The sequence below is a fragment of the Carlito syrichta genome, unplaced genomic scaffold (genome assembly GCF_000164805.1).
Source record: "Carlito syrichta isolate Samal-C Ts95f unplaced genomic scaffold, Tarsius_syrichta-2.0.1 Scaffold287514, whole genome shotgun sequence".
NCBI lineage: Eukaryota > Metazoa > Chordata > Mammalia > Primates > Tarsiidae > Carlito > Carlito syrichta.
In genome coordinates this window covers 99567-116110 of record NW_007231610.1, presented here as the reverse complement: position 1 = coordinate 116110, position 16544 = coordinate 99567, and the positions used below count along the sequence as shown (strand labels likewise).

Here is a 16544-nt window from a genome sequence, read left to right as displayed (position 1 = left end):
AGAGATGATCTAAGCTCCAGCTCACAGGCCTGAGGTCTTCACCAGTAACTTAGCCCCTTGTTACTCAAAGTGTGGTCCATGGAGCAGCATCCTCTGGAAGTTTGGAAGAAATACTGACTCTCAGCCCTTCCCCAGAACTGCTGAATCCGAATCTGCATTTTAACAAGGTCCTCGAATCCAGTATCCCTGTGCACATTAAAGCGTGAGAAGCATTGCCCATGATGTCAGTCATTATTTCTACACAGGTATAGGATGGTGGTTCCTAAATCCTAGTGAGCATTCAGAGTTACCTAGAGAGATGATTGTCTCCCACTTGGCCCAGGTCTGACTTGGTGGGTATGTGGTAAACTCCAGGCAGTTGCACAATTCACAAGCCCCCAGCAGGATCAGCAGAGCTGGTCTGCAGACTGCATAAATGACCTGGGGAACCAGTGGAATATGCACTGGTTTTAGACAGATGCATACTGGATTTAGACCATGGGTCCTCAATCTTGATTGCATATTGAAATCAATTGAGAATTTTTTTTAAATGTGCAAACCTGATTTAATTGATTTGGGGTGTGGTCTAGGTTTGGGGAGTTACATAATTTCATCAGGTGTTTGGAATGTGCAACCAAGATTGAGAAGCATCAGTTTAGAGTGAACTCACTTAAAACCTGATTTTGACGTTTACCAGCTACATGACCTTGAGCAATTTAACCACTCTGAGCAGCTTTCTCACCTTATAACATGATGACTCAATATTATAAGATATAGTAGACATCTGGCACACAGTAGGTACTCAAATGTTTGATGTCTCCCATTCTCTTCCCCTACTATAATTAGAAGTGAAAAAAATACCAGATATTCTTGTCTTTTCCCCAAAAGTAAGCTTCACTCTAAAAGTAAGTACAGAAATTCCTGTCTCTTTCATCACTATTCAGGAATAATAAAAGAGCTAGGACCTGAAGCCATGCTGGATTTTGTATTCAGGAAGCAGAGCTGTCTTCCTGGACCTGTGACCTGACTCCATGCTCAGAGGAGCTCTGAGCTTGAGGTTTAATGCTCTGCTGTAGCCATCTTGAGATTTTAATACTTTTTTTAACGTTTTGCACTGGGCCCCACAAATTAGGTAGCTGGTCCTATCAGAGAGAAAGCCAGCGAATTTCCCTCTGGCTTGTGGTAGCAGAGTTAATACAAGAGAAAAGAATAAGGAGGCAGGCACCAGAGCAGTTTGGTTGGTCCCTCGCTAAGCGTGCTGGGGTAGTGAGGAAGGGAAACAGAGAATATAGTGAACACTTCTGAGTTCAAGGGCTGGAGACAGCCAACCCGAGGCACCTCCTGGAAGCTCAGGGTCTGGAACAGGTGTCAGACACACCTGGTTGCTGGAGTCACAGCCGACTGAAGGATGCCATTCCTCCAGTTGCAGTGTACCCCCCTCCACTCTCCTGTGCCACTCATCCCCCATGAGAAACACAGCACAAAGGGCAGTGGGTGACAAGGAGCCGGGCAGGTGACTTGGAGCAGTTGGCTTGGAGACTATTGTTTTCAACAGGTGATTTTTCTTCCCTAGCCCAAAAACATGTTTTCTGATTAGCAGTTGTTTTGATCTCTCTGCTTTGCTGCCCATGGTTTCCAGGGCTGCTCTTTGGACATCCCAAAGCCCTCTGCAGAGTTCACAGGAGAATAGACTGCATAAGCACAGACCTTGGGCACTGCAGCCACATGACAGCTTCTCGTTAGCCAAAGCCCATAGCCATGCCTCCTCTGGGCAAGCAAAAGCTTCCAGGGCTCCCAAAAGAAGATGAACAGAGAAAGATAATGTGCCACAAGAAGACAGGAGGGATTCTGTTGGAGCAGTTTCTGCAACTTGACTTTGCAGGGGCAAAAACTACCTTGAGCAAAGAACAATGTGAGAAAGTCAAGGCTAGCAACTCCATCCCCTCTTGGTTTTTCCGTCCCATACTATGATACAGCAAAATGTCTGGATCAGTGAGGAAGTAAAACATTATGACTTCTGATGGATAATAAAATATTAAAACTTGTGATTTTTGGTTTTTTTTTTTTTTTGGCAGGGATCTCACTCTGTCACCCAGACTGGAGAGCAGTAGCATGATCTTAGCTCACCACAGCCTCTAACTCCTGGGTTAAAGCAATCCTTCCACCTTAGCTTCCCAAGTGGCTGAGACTACAGGCGTGTACCACCATAGCCAGCTATTATTTTTATTTTTTGCAGAGACAGGGTCTCACTATGTAGCCCAGGAGTTCGAGATCAGTTGCCCAGGCTGGTCTTGAACTCCTGGGCTTAAGCAATCCTCCTGCCTCAGCTTCTAAAAGTGCTAGACTCACAGGCGTGAGGCCCCATGCCCAATCAAGTCTGCGAATTTTAAAATGAACTTGGATTTGCTTTTATCCCTAGTTTTTCAAAGCCCATTTGCTAACTCATCTTCTGATACATTTTTCTTAGGTGTAAAATCTGTGAGAGCCAGCACTTTTGGGAAAGCCTGATCATACCCACAATAGGACATGAGGCATGTGACTCTCAATCGTCACATGTCACATGGGTAGCAGGGGACAAAAGGTTGAGAACTTCTAAATTGAGGTACCAAAGGGCCGTTAACCCTGTAGGAGCCAGTTACAACAACATGGATTAGTGAAAACGGTGTTCTGCTGCCAAAGTTAAATGAATCTGCTTGGCTCTGCTGCACAGGACAGTGGAGTCTGCCAGGAATAGCCAGCTAGCAGGGATCCACAGAGGATAACGATTTTGTATCAGACTCCATTTTCAGGGGTTTCCATTCAAAGAGGAAAGTCCGTGCTGGAGAACAGTGGCTCCCTGGAGCCTCCAGAGGGACGAATGAAGACAGAGGAATTGCAAGAGTCCCGCCTCAACACACCCAATGGTGACCACGCGGGGACTTCGATGATGACGCACTGCACACCTGCAAAGCTCTCACAAAGGACAGGACAGCAAAGGCGTGCCAGAGAAACAAACCTGGCCTTCCAGCCTTCTTCTCAGAACTCAGGGGAGTCACATTCTGGAACGTAGTCATCAAACCAGGTGGGGCTTCATGTGCAGTCGTTGTTTCTCAATAGAGTCCAAAGCGGAGAAAGAGAACCGAAGTTTCCTGGCTTCCATAAAGGTATGTCCTGTCTCTGGACTTGACACAAACTTAACCTATTTAATTTAGACTAGGAGTGTTTTGGAGAAGGAGGCCGCTTGGAGGGTCTTTCAAAGTGTCAAAAAGAAAGGAAGGGCATGCAAACATTTGTTGGGAGAATACAAGAACCTTAGGATAACATCATAGGAAAGAAGCTAGAAACCACTCTCGAAATTATGTTCAAAGAGTCATCTTATACCAGGAGTCTTAAGTACAGGATTGTTTCAGGGGTCAAAGGTGTCTTCCTCTATCTCACACCTCAATTCAAGAGAGAAAATAGAAAAAGAAGCCAAGAAAACAAGAAAGAAGGAAAAATGAACATATTTCAGGAAGCCAGGGAAACCAATTCCTCCACCCAGTTTCATCTCTGCCTTGCACTGCTCTTGGCATGCAATCCCCTGTTAAATAGACGTCAAATAAGTATATTTCGAAAGGCAAAGGAAGCGATTATACTCAATGACACCAAGAGTTCCCTCATCCAATGTCAGGCCCCCTTTCAATGGTCTCAGATGTCTCCTAACCCATATCGTGCGCCTTGCCTCAATTACCCTACTCTGTGCAGGGGATACCCTATCCTAGCTGAGAAAGAAATGCCAAGTTAGAACGTCCACCTTAGAAGTCCACAATCCCTCCCAACTCTACCACCATCCACCTGGAAGAAATGCTTCTCAGTCCAATGCCCCAAGGTTAGAAGAGAAGGCAGAAATGATTCCTTCCCAAGTCTAATCAGTCCCTTAACCAAGCAGTTAAACCAGAAGGATAACAAGACCATTCAACACACAGCAGACCCTGAGATCTTTTGGCAGGAGCCAATCCCTCCAAATCAAGACTCTGGCAGGATTCTACAATCCACTCAGAGGACAGTTACCATCTGTTTATGGAAAAAAATGTTAATAACCTCCAATCATAATCAAATAGGCAACCACTTTACTTTAAATACCTATTAACTAACGCTAATTTACAATGGAACAGTCCTGCAAGTGCTCATTCGCAGGCCCATCAGAGGCACCAGCACACATCCAACCATTAGGATGAAAGGCCAGCGGTTGCTGATGAGGCACTTAAAGCATTACCAGAAGCCCAAGCAGGAGTTCCTGATTCCCTTCTTTCCCAGTCTTTGGGCTTCCACTGGCCCACCATATGGTCTCTAACATGTCCAGAAAGAAAAGAAGGAAGTCCTCTTGGCCTACTTCTGCATCAGCTCCTACCTTTCCTCAAAACCAGGTGTGTCCCAGGTTGGAAAACGTAGATTAATAAAAGGAATTTTTTAAAGCCCCGTTCAAATGGGATAGCATTAGAAGGTAATTAGACAGAGCACTGGAGGGATTTAGTTGACTTATTCACAACCCAGCTTTACTTTGCAAATCTTCCCAGGCTTTCTGTACAAACCAAGCATGCGGGAAAGCAGGGCCAGGAGGCTCTAGTTAGCTGTGTGCTCTGAAATATCACCACATGTCTTTGGGTCTCAGCTTCCTTAGCTGGACGATGGGAACATTCACCCAATAAGCCTAAAGTCTGCTTCGTCTATAATAAACCATTATTCTGTTTCCTCTGTGGGAGTAAGAGAAAGCCAAGAAGTATGAAGTTGACTCTCATGATATCTCTGATTGAGAAGTATTTTAAGATACTTGAGAGGTGGTCATGAGGAAAAGAAGCCAAACAATGTATTTTTTTACAGGCTGCAAAAGATCCAAATACTTGCTTTTTTCTGCACTAAATAATAATGATACTCATGTCATATGAAAACTATAAGCATGTTTTATTATTGTTCAGACACGCTAGCCTCTTTTGCCTGGTTATTGTTCTAACAACATGTGATGTGTATAGTGGGCCAGCCAAGACAAAGGAGTTAGGACATTTGAGTTACCATGAAAAGTGAGTGGGGTTACAAGGCAGGGCCTAACTAGATGGTGAACTCAACGTAAGTCACTTCCTTTTCTAGGCCTCAGTTTCCCTAACTGTAAATATGAGGAGGGCTCAGCTAGATTTTGATGCCTAATTAAAAACTATGTTGTGAGAATAAACTTGGTATAAATTCTGACCCATCTTACTTTCAGGCCCAGGATGCACTGGTACAACACTCATATAATTAGTTGTTAAAAAGTTGAAATATGTTCATATGTTTCTGGACCTCCAGTAAATAGCCCCTGCCCTGAGCCCTGCAAGTACCCACCGCCTGGACCACCTCATGATCTGGCAACCAAAAAGTTAATGCCTGACACAGCAGGGATCCTCCAGGGCCTTGTTCTCTAGGAAAGCAGGCCGATAGATATGAACGATAGACCTGTGCCGAGGACATACATGCCTTACCAGTCACCCCTACCATTCTAAGGTATTGGGCTTCACCAACAGCAAAAAAGACCCACACTGTACACTTGCTGCCATTTTAAAGCTTTTGGGATTTCAAAAAAAGGTGAGCTACCATCCTAAAGTGAACCCCTCCCCAAGCCAAAATTTTGATCAATAAGAAGGCAGTTGATAAAAGTAAGGAGGAATCTGACAAAGCACATTCAAGTCTTGTCTTTTTCTTCTATAAGATCTGGTTATTATATCAATCTGCCATAAAATAGGCATCTAGTAGAATTCCTATGCATTCCAACATAGAGAGATCCTAACAAGGAAATAAAGCACGATGCAGGTTATTCAGAGTATAAACATGTGCATAAATTAAAACACACACAAAATCATGCATTTTGTAAACGTATGCATACATGTGCATCTTTACATATCTATATATGGATATATAGAGACATATACAGGGTTGCCAAAAAATATATACACATTTTTTAAAAGATGTTATCTATGTATTACTTTTCAAAGTTGAATTAAATTATGATAGCAATGTATAGTATGACGTTCACTCAACCGTGTTTCCACCATTTTCTTTGACTGTTCTGCCTGTCTCATGGTGATGCTAGCATTCATTTGATGAATGCCATCTTGTAAGCAGACATCATACTTTTAATGTGTATACATTTTTTTGGCACCCCCATATGGGTACATATACATACAGGTAGAAGGATAAAAATGAACTGGTTACTAGCCTTGTCATGTGGTAGAGGCAGATGCTAATTTGGCAGTCTGAGAGCCATGAAGGGAGGGATAGCAGACAGACACAGAGAGGTAGAGATACAAGGAAAGAAACTAAGACATGTGAAGCAGGCTGAACTCTGAAGAATGACTCCCTAAGAAGATGGGGATGAAAATAGGACCTGGGGTAATGGCTGAAGTGTTTTTAGTTGTATCAGTCATGTTTTATCTTTTCTACGAATAAAGCATTAGATGCAAATATAAAACAAAACAGCAGCAGTTGCTTATCTAAGGTGAAGGGAACACAGGTGTTTGTTTTACTAATCTTTGTGTTTTTCTACATTTTTTCATTTCCCAGAAGGTAGTAAAGTTCATCTTCATGGGTCCTCCTTATCTCCCCACTGTGATTCCAGGTCCTCAGAGGTGAACAATGAGAATTGGTTATGAGTTTCCTCATCATCCCACTCTACTTCCCACCACCCAGACATTTCAGATTTTCTAACTAGCTCATTGCTGATTTACAAACTGTGAATTTTTTTGATATTAAAATTAAAGTCACTCATTTTTTAGTTCAACACACATTTGTCAAATGTCATGGGAAGTCTCAGGCATACGGGGCTGTGAGATCTGTCATTTCTGCCATAAATCACTCCCAGCCCAGCGGGACAGACAGACGACATGTGAGCAAAGTGAAAGGTAGGAACCCCAAGAATCCTAGAATAGAACTTGGTAAAATAATCCTAGCAGTAGTGCAGTCATTTTGTCTCAGCCCTAGCCCTGTCATGTATTGCTGACCCTTTCTGCTTACCAGCCTATTCTTTTACCTCTTAATCATTAGCAAAAAGTAAAACCGGCCTCCCAGAGTTAAGACTTGGTAAATACTTCTAGCCTCTTAAGCATGTCTAGTCTAAATTGTTCTTCTAGGCCTCTATGCTTCCAGCAATGATACATCACTATCAGGCTTCCACAACAATTTCTGGCCCATCATCTGGAGTCACGAGATACCAGTGCCTGAGGATATCTAGCAACAAGACTTATGTGACTTCTGTTATCTACACCAAAGAATACAACCTCCAGACTTTTCCCTTAGCCAAAAAAAAGAGGGTCTTAAATATACCCAGCCTCTCAGCCTTAGAGGCCACACTAGCCTATTGAGTGCCGGCCCCTCTTTGTCTATGGAAAGCAGATAATAAACTCTGCTTCCTTCTCCTTTGCATTATTTGCATTATTCCCATGGCACCAGCCCACCTTGCCTCAGTTTACCCTTTCACAAAGAAATGACAATGTACTGGGAATCGTGTATAATAGGGCATTTTTACCAAATATTGTGTGGGACAAAAGAGGGCAAGATCGAGACTTTGGAGGGCAGCCTTTCTTGTGGCTCAATAAAAGGAGCTTATAAAGGTTTATACAGAAAGAAAAGAAGAAGGAAATGGCTCCCAGGGCTCCCTTTTTATATGCCAATTACAAGCAGACCTCAACACTTACAGCAAACCAGTGAGGTAGGCAGTAATATTCCCATTCAGAAGTTGAAGAAACATAGGCTCCCAGAAGGTAGCAACTTTGCTAAAGCCAGAAGATAATTAAGGGGCACCACAGATTCTCACCCAGATTTCAAAATTCAAAACTGAGATTGTGGTGGACCAGAAGACACGAGGGCTTCCCTAAGTTAGAGTTGGGGGACTCTAGAGTTGGGGGACTCTGGTACTCACAGCATCACTCTTGTTCCTAGACTGGGATGATCACTGTTAATAAAGATCAAGCATATAAGCAGCTTGAGGCATTTGCTTACTTATCCTAAAATGAGACCTAGATATAATCTGGCTTCATAAAGATCAGACTGCTGCAGGCTTAATTCTAAACAAAGTGAGTCTTGGATACACTATCTCATCTTGCCTCTAACTCTAGCCCAACATCTTTAGGCTGCCTGACTTTAAAAAGAGGCCATCTTACTCCCACCTCCGTGGACATGTTCTCCTGGTCCACCCAGGGCCAAGGATGGCAGCTCAGCCTGGGAGAGGGAAGCAGGAGCTGAGAGAAGCTTCGAGGACAGCTGAGAGGAGACACCGCCCTGGGTGCTGCCTAATCCATCGACATGGGGACATGGGGACAGTTCCAGAAACTGGATGACAATTAATAGGAAAAATCTGCTCTCACAGCATTGCCAAGCATATCCCAGGGTCTCAGATGGTGGTGCGCCTCCTCAGGGGAAGAGCAATAATGCCCTATCCTTCTCTTTGGTCAAGGCCCTGATGTTTTCTCAGATGAAAAGAGGAAGAGTTAGGGAGGTTCTTCCCATGGTTGGAAAACTCTGCACAAGCTGTAGTGCCAGTCCTCAGAGCCAGGAGCCCAAGGATTAGCCTAAGGTTGGAAGCCGTGAGAGTGGTCATCTCGTCTTCTAAACCCGGAAAGCCCTGTTTGGCACATGGTGAGTGTTGGCAGATAAAACATCTCCAATCAAGGTGCCTAAGAGAGGTCTGATTTTGTTTAAATCATCTGGCTTCAGGCCAAACTTCAATCCCCCCTTTGTAATTTGGTTGCACATGTATTTCTCTTGGTCAGAATATTTCAGATGATTAAATAAAACCTGGCTTTCTTTGCTGGGACTCATTCAGGTTCATCAGGAGCACAGAGTGCAGAAGCAGAAGGCTTCTGGGAAGCCAGGTAGTCTGTCCCCACGTCTTCTGTCCTAATCCTCTCAGGGTATCTTCTTATGTATCAGTGTTCTGAACTTTTAAAGAAGTCATAAAATCTTCGGAGAATATAATACAAGCTAAAGACTAGTTTTGTTCTATGTACAAACACTCAAACATTTGTATATAAGTTCAGAGGATCATTGTCCCTGTAAATGTCATTCAAGTACTCTTCTTCAGTCGCTGAGTCCCAAGGTCAGGATCTCCACCACAGACATCTGAAAACTACTGCACCAGGAAACATGCTCCCTCATGTACAGAAGCCATAGAAATGTATCTTTCTTTCTAGATCCCATAGTCTCACCAGAAAACACCAACCTGAATCTGGCTCAGCAACCTGATGGCTTGTCAAACTTTTCATGGTCCCTTCCTACCCACCACCACCCAACATAAGTTGTACATAAAAACCTCAGCTGGAAGTATATCTTGAAATTCAAGTTTCTGTTTTGGAACTGGTATCCAGCCTCTCTTGAACCATTTGGTCCCATCCATCTCTGCAGCCAGGCAGGTGGATGCTAATTCACCACATTAACCCCTTTTATGCCAGTGCTCTTGCCCAAGCCTTGGCAGAGAGCCACATCCCACCACCTCACCCCACCACTATGGGGTGGAGTACTCTGTGTCATGGAAGCTGGCCAGCAGCTTTAGAAATCATGTTGCTCTTGGCATCCATTCTGGGACTCAGTGTAGAGCTACGTGCTGAGATCCCATTGCACGGGCAGCTTTTCAGCACCAGATTCTACCACCCTACATCTGCTATGCTAATGCCTTCCTAACACAGCTCCAAAGATGAGTGCAGACAAGAGAAAAACCAAGTCCTCAAGCTAGGAGTCCTTTGACCCACCAATAACAAAAAGACACTTAAGTTCCTCTTCATTTGCCCTCAAATCCAACTTCTTTCTCAAGTTATCCTCATTGCACAAGTTCATCTAAGCAACGCTTATCAGCAGTTACAGCAAAACCACATGATGCACAGTTTGGTTCCCACAGACCCCAGCTCTGCTTTCAATTCATAATTACCAAGTACAAGGGTGGAGACAGGAGTATCCACCAGGACCGCTTAGGCCCTGCAACCAGAGGCCCTCTCAGACAGCAAAGGGAGATGAAAGCAGCATCTTTTGATCAAAAGCAGTCATGTTACCCCCCATGACACCCTTGGAAATGAAAACTCCGCCTTACCCTTCATTCCAAATTTAGACCGTCGACCATACTTGTTGATCATGATAAAGAGAACCACCAACAGGACGCAAGCAAAAGCAGCAAGTCCCACTGCTATGGATACCTATTAGGAGCCAGAAACAGACAGTCAAGAGCAGTCGCTGAAAACCCAAAGGCCTTGAAAGTAATGTGTATGCCCAGATGAGAAGGGTCCCACTGCCGTAGCAATTGTAGCAGCCCTCTCGGGAGTGTGCTACTGAGTAAGATCTTCAGAGGACATCATTTGTGAGACCTTAAGAACATTTTTTAAAACATAATAAATTATGCAACTTGATTAGACAAAGTTCCATGAGTCAGTGTTCTAAGTTCTGAACCCTTCTCACCTGGGGTCATCCTAAGAGATGTTAAAAGCAAGTTTAGATAGAGGCTTCTATCGTCATTTTAATTAGCAAGCAAACTCTGTGTCTTCATGTTGAAATTCTTTATGTAGTATTCCTACCCAGGAAGATCTAAAAATCTGGACTCTAAAAAGACTCCTTTCTTCTCCTCCCTAGAGAAATCTCAGACTCTGAGAGAGTAGGGTTGGGACACTTGAGAAAACCACCCAAGGAGATGCCCTGAGCAACTTGGCCTTTTATGAAAGGTTGGTACAGTTAGCAGCCCCAGCAAATCTGGCCCAGCTGGGCTCCTAACAGACCAGGGCTTTTCAAACTGTTCTCTCTGGAACCCTAGGGCTTGAAGCAGATCTTCAAAGACTTCCTCAAACAATGAACTATTCCCATCAAACAAGGAAGGTTTAAATCCCGTCAATGGTGTTCACTCAACAATACTTTTTTCCCAAGGTTCCGCGTAGGACAATATTTGGAAAATTCAGCAACGCAAAAGAAGTCTGAAAACTCAGTAGTTTGCCCCAGTAAACATGCTCCTCTTTACCAAGAAGTGACTCACCCCAAAAGTGTCTTCCTCTGGTTTGTGGGTCACAGTGATAGGAGGTGTGGGGCTCACTTCATCAACTGAAAACCAAACACAAAAAGAGAAGGGCAGTTAACTTCCTGACCAGGGGAGGCTTATGCACAGTCCTTGTCCAACTCTCAAGTCCACTGGAGACTTCCTGCTGGAGAATTCCCCCCCGGGAAGCCAGGCTCTTGTAGCCTTTCCTCCTGGCCTTTGCAGGAGTCCCCCAACACCAGGCCCCTGTCTGGTCAACGGGCTGCCACTATAGCTCAAGGGCAGGCCCCATAAGTAATAAAGGATCTTCACTCCCATCCCCTACCACTACCCTAGAGAAAATAATGTAACCTGGGCAACTATGGGATAGAAAAGACAAAAATGGTTTGGGATCCAGGCCAGGGTCTGGATTAGGCAAATTTTACTGGTGATGGCAGCTGTTGCTGACATTCTGCTATTCCTTGCTGTAGGCATTCCTTCTCCTCTCTTCTCTTCTCCCATTCTCTTCCTTTTTCCTTCTTTACTTCTCACTGAGATCCAGGGGGCTTATGGTCCCATAAACAACCCACTACCCACTCCCCCAACACTTTCAGAACACAATCTCAGAACACAGTGGCAGCTCAAGTTAAAAGACAGAACTACTGATCAGGAGACACCACCTTTACCCAGCAAGGCTGGGATGGGAAGTCAAGCATCTATTTGCCACCACCACCCCCACCACCCAACCCACTCCCCCATCTAGAATCACCACCTTGGCAAGAAATGGCCCCAATTCAGAATTCTCTGAAGGGACATTCTGTGAAATTACAGGTCCTCTAAGACCAAGGACAACTAAAGAAATCACACAGGATATTTGCATCAGTAACAAACAGTCAGGGTTATTCCTAAAGCATTGGTCTACTCTCTCGGGACAGACACTGGCAGACATGGCAGTAATTACTGTTGTCTTTCCTACCTACAATGGGTAAAAAAAGAAAAAGGAATAAGCATAGGTTTCCCCACAGTCCACAAGCAAAATCCCAAATTCTTTTAGGATTGTCTAGCCCTAGCCCCAAATCACTTATAAACTGAGCCTCAGTAAATTCTATTTGAGAGCACACACACCTATCAGGAAACCTTGTATGTCACAGCTCATTATAAGGTGGATTTGAAAAAAATTCTTGAAGCAGGTGGCAAACACAAGGAGGTTGTGAGGCTTCATATTTTCTCTTCAAGAACAACTAAGATGATCAAGAGGGGTCTACTGAGGCACATGAAACCCCACATTCATCCTGACACAGCTTCTCTACCCAGGTAAGGAGACCACAACCTTGTCAGATCTTAGAAAACTACCTGGGGGCAACTGAGGTACAAAGTTATTACCCAAGAAGGGTGGCCTGGGAATTCCCCAAGAAACATTTCTGCTCTTCAGTTCTTTTTCACAGTTCACTCAGAGTCCTCAGCTGCCATGGGCAGGGGATAATGTGGAATAGGAGAGAGGGCTATTTGGATCCAATAGTTACCAAAAGTATCAGAATAGATCAGTTTCAAAGCAAAAGGTAAAAGAGACTTACTCAAGATAAAGTTATCCGTGCTCTCTGCAAAAAAGACAAAGAGGTAATTAACAAACGGAATAAAAACCAGAACAGACACACTACGTGGTCCCAATAGCTGTGATCTCTCCCGTTCACCATGATCCCTGTTCCCACAGCAACTGACCTAAAACCCTTAGCATATCACACCTGTCCCCATCTACACTGGCACTTTAGGAGGGGACTCTCCAGATGGAGAAGAAGTGAGAGATAAAGCTCCTGGTTTTAGGTGAGGTGGCCCACCTGGAAACCACAATAGTTTCATTAGGAGACAGGGAATTAAATCCAGACCCACTATACCATCCACAGACCTTTCTCCTTCAGGACCCAGAGTGCTGAGGATGATGCTGTGGGGTGCACTCCCTTCAACCTTTTTTTAAAATGCCAGCTATGATCTCAAGATGAAATTCCTTGAATTGATATGTAGAGTTGATTCCAGTAAGTCATTGAAAAGTTCTTGGGAATCCTTCTAGAATCTACCCATCTCTCGGATGGAAATGTGTTATGTGACCTTTGGCCTCTAGAAATAGCTCACCTAATAATAAAAGCTAATCCTTATTGGACATGGATTATGAGCCAGGGACTGTGCTAAATGCTTCATGTAACATACAACTCAGTCATTATAACCATCCTGGGAGGTGGGTAGCATTATCTCTATTTAACAGATAAGGAAATGGACTTACAGAGATTAAGCAACTATTCAAGTGCCACTCATCTAAGAAGGGATTAGAACTGGATTCAAATCCAAGTCAGGGTCCTTGACCACTCTACCAGAGATTCTCAAACTTTAGCATGCAACAGAATCATCCAAAGGGTGAAAAACATCCTCCAACAAAAGGAATGTGGAAATGGATAATTTCAGGACTGGGCCAGGGAAAAGTACAAGATGTGCCTGGGCCAGATTTCGATACCAGGCAGCAAGAAAGTACTCAAAGATTAATGGGGGCTTGGAGAGAGGACATGGGAGCTGTTATAAAGAGCTCTCAGCCGGGCTCGGTGGCTCAGCCTGTAATCCCGTGCCTTTGGGAGGCTGAGGTGAGTGGATTGCCTGAGCCCACGGGTTCAAGACCCGCCTGGGCAGCGAGACCTCATCTCTACAATAAATCAAAAAATCAGCCAGGCGTGGTAGCGCGCGCCTGTAATTCCGGCTACTCGGAAGGCTGAGGTGGAAGGATCGCCGGAGCCCAGCAGGTCGAGGCTGCGGTGGCCAGGGGCGGCCACTACACTCCAGTCTGGGCGACAGAGTGAGACTCCAACTCAAAAAAAAAAGCTCTCAATAGCCAAATTGGACCATTTGAGCAACAAAATGAGGACAGTCATGGGTTGTTATGGCCAGAATTGTGTCTCACCAAAACCCTTATATAGAAGCTGTAACCCCAGGTACCTTAAATGTGACTGTATTTAGAGAGAAGGTCTTTAAAGAGGTCATTAAGATGGGCCCTAATTCAATATGACTGCTGTCCTTATAAGAAGAGGAAACTTGAACATAGACATGCACAGAGGGAAGACTGCAAGGAGACACAGGGAGAAAACTGCCATCTCCAAGCCAAGGAGAGTGTCCTCAAGAGAAACCAACACTGCCTTCACCTTGATCTCAGACTTCCAGCCTCCAGAACTGGGAGGAAATTAATTTCTGTTTTAACTGACCCAGTCAGTGATACTTTGCTATGGTATTCCTAGCAAACTAACACATGAATTATTTACCATAGAACAAAATAAACATCTAAGATTCCATACTGTTACAAATCAGTAACTCAATAAATAAATGGGGACGAATGGTAAGCTCTTCTTTACAGTAGAATTCCCATTAATAAAAGCAGAAGGAATGATGATAACAGAAAAAGCAGCATTTAGCAAATACTACAGTAATAATTGTTTCAGAAAAGAATCATCAATGAATGCTAAAACTAGAGGGTAAAAGAATTATGAGAAACAACCTGGCAACAAAGTTTTAAAATATTTTGTTTATTACTTATAAAGGGGAAAAATAGTCACTTGCAGTAGGGAAACCTGGCAGATTGTGCCTTAGCTAAGTGATAAACACCTCCAGTGCTAAACACATTAACATTATGCAACCCCAATGCAATATATGGAAAGAGAAGTACATCACTTCTGTGGTGTTCTTGCCAAAAATGCATAACTAGAATTTAATCATAAGGAAAAAAAATCAGATAACTCCACATTGAGGGATAGTCTACAAAGTAACTAGTAAGTATTCAGGACCTGTCCCAGATTTGAAGACTAAAGTGACACAGTAACTCAATGCAATATGTAATTCTCAATGGGATCCTAGACAAGGAAAAGGAAAGGGATGTCTGTGTGGTAACTAATAAAATGTTAGTATGTAAATTAGATAATAGTGTTGGATCAATGTTAACATCCAGGTTTGGAACCTTGTATCCAGGTTAGGTAAGATGTTAACATCTGGGAAAGCTGGGAAAAGAGTAGAAGAAAGTTCTTTGTACTATTTTGTATCTTTTTAATAAAAATTACAAACTATTTCAAAATAGAAAGTTAAATAATCTTTAAAAATTAAAAAAAAATGTAGATGACTAGACCACGCCCAAGAGTTTCTGATTCAATAGGCTTGGGGTGGGTCTCAAGATTTGGCATTTCTAACAAGTTTTCAGATGATGCTGATGCTGTAAGTCCCTTTGGGACCCACTACCCCATATCACACCTCCTCCTGCTGCCCCAGGCCCACCATGCCCTGAGAAGTAAGATGAATTCATTTCTTCATTCAGCGTGTGCCCTCACAGTCATAGCTCTCTTAAGTATGAACCAATAAATATTCTCTAACTACCTAAGAGGAATAAGATGCCTTCTGTGAAGGAGTCTTTCAGAGAAAGTCTTATTTACAGTAAACCCACTTTCTGGTTGCTTGCTTGTTCTGTGTTGTCTTATGGGAGAGCAACATGCTACCCCCACATTTCTGAGCATGCCCTTCATGCCACCACCCTCTTCTCAACTGCAGGTGACCACATGCCTGATTTAGAGGGAAAATGGAGGAGATGGAAACTCTGGCCTTGGCTTCAGAGCCTGAGAGAAGAGAGGTGCCAGATCAATTCACAGTTTACATTGATTTGCATATTTCTCATAAGGCTCCCATTTATTAGATAATATTCTCATGTTAGCCAAATGTTTTGGCTGAGTCTGTGAACCCTGTAATCTCCAAATCAGCCTATGAATGTTTAACTCTGGTGCTGGAGCCTGAGAGCATTTATGCATCCAGGCAGCCGGTGAGCTTAGAAGAGGAAGACATCCCACCTCCTCTCTCACCTGTGGGAAGGTCTCAAGCGTTCACAGTGGAGGATCATTCCCAGGAATAGTCCTCACCTCTTACCCCAGCAGCAGGCTGGGAGGATCACTGCATGCCAAGGGCCAGCATGTCAAGGCACCATTTGAGTAGGAACTGTGGTTGTGCCATGAAAGGAGTGCACATGTCATATATCTCCTACAGTCTCACCATAACTCTTCAAGAGGGGGCCCTAATATGGGTTCATCTTCACCACAACCTTTGAGGCAGAAGCAGGAAGGTGAAGAATAATTTGCTTGAAGTCACAGACCTGACAAGTGATTAAGTGAGAATTTGAATCCTGGCAATGTATCTCCACAACCACTACCCTAGACTACCTTAAGACAATCTGTTAGAACTTACTAACTTGGCCAGAGAATGACTATCAGTTCTAGAACTCTTGAATTCATCTCATCTCTGCATCCCAAGAATCCTGGCAATAGCCAATAGCTAGTAAACCTTTTCACTGTCCAGACACACTTGGCAGACATGACTTCATTTAATCCTCATGGTAACTTTGGCAGCAGATACTTTTATCATTCTCATCTCATAGATGAAGAAACAGAGGCATAGAGTAATGATCATCCTTCATCTAGTGCTGACCATGCGCTCAGCTCATCATTCTAGGAGCTGAGGCCACCAGTCTGGGAGGACCACAGAAGGGATTTTCACCTAAATCTGTCTGACTTCTAAGCCCTTGCTATTAACC

The 16544-nt window shown here is 43.7% G+C and overlaps 1 protein-coding gene across 4 annotated transcripts in view; it reads right to left on the bottom strand.

Annotated features, from left to right (window-relative positions):
• NTRK3 (neurotrophic receptor tyrosine kinase 3) overlaps positions 1–16544 on the bottom strand; it is a 206556-nt gene that overhangs the window by 138493 nt on the left and 51519 nt on the right. For 2 of the 4 annotated variants that reach the window (XM_021709859.1, XM_008052795.1), the window contains exons 8-10: positions 12523–12546; positions 10970–11034; positions 10043–10145 (exon numbers count right to left, since the gene is read on the bottom strand). In XM_021709859.1, the coding sequence (XP_021565534.1) occupies positions 10043–10145; positions 10970–11034; positions 12523–12546 (192 nt within the window). The remainder of the gene's footprint in view (positions 1–10042; positions 10146–10969; positions 11035–12522; positions 12547–16544) is intronic. The other 2 variants (XM_021709860.1, XM_021709861.1) reach the window with 1 other exon arrangement.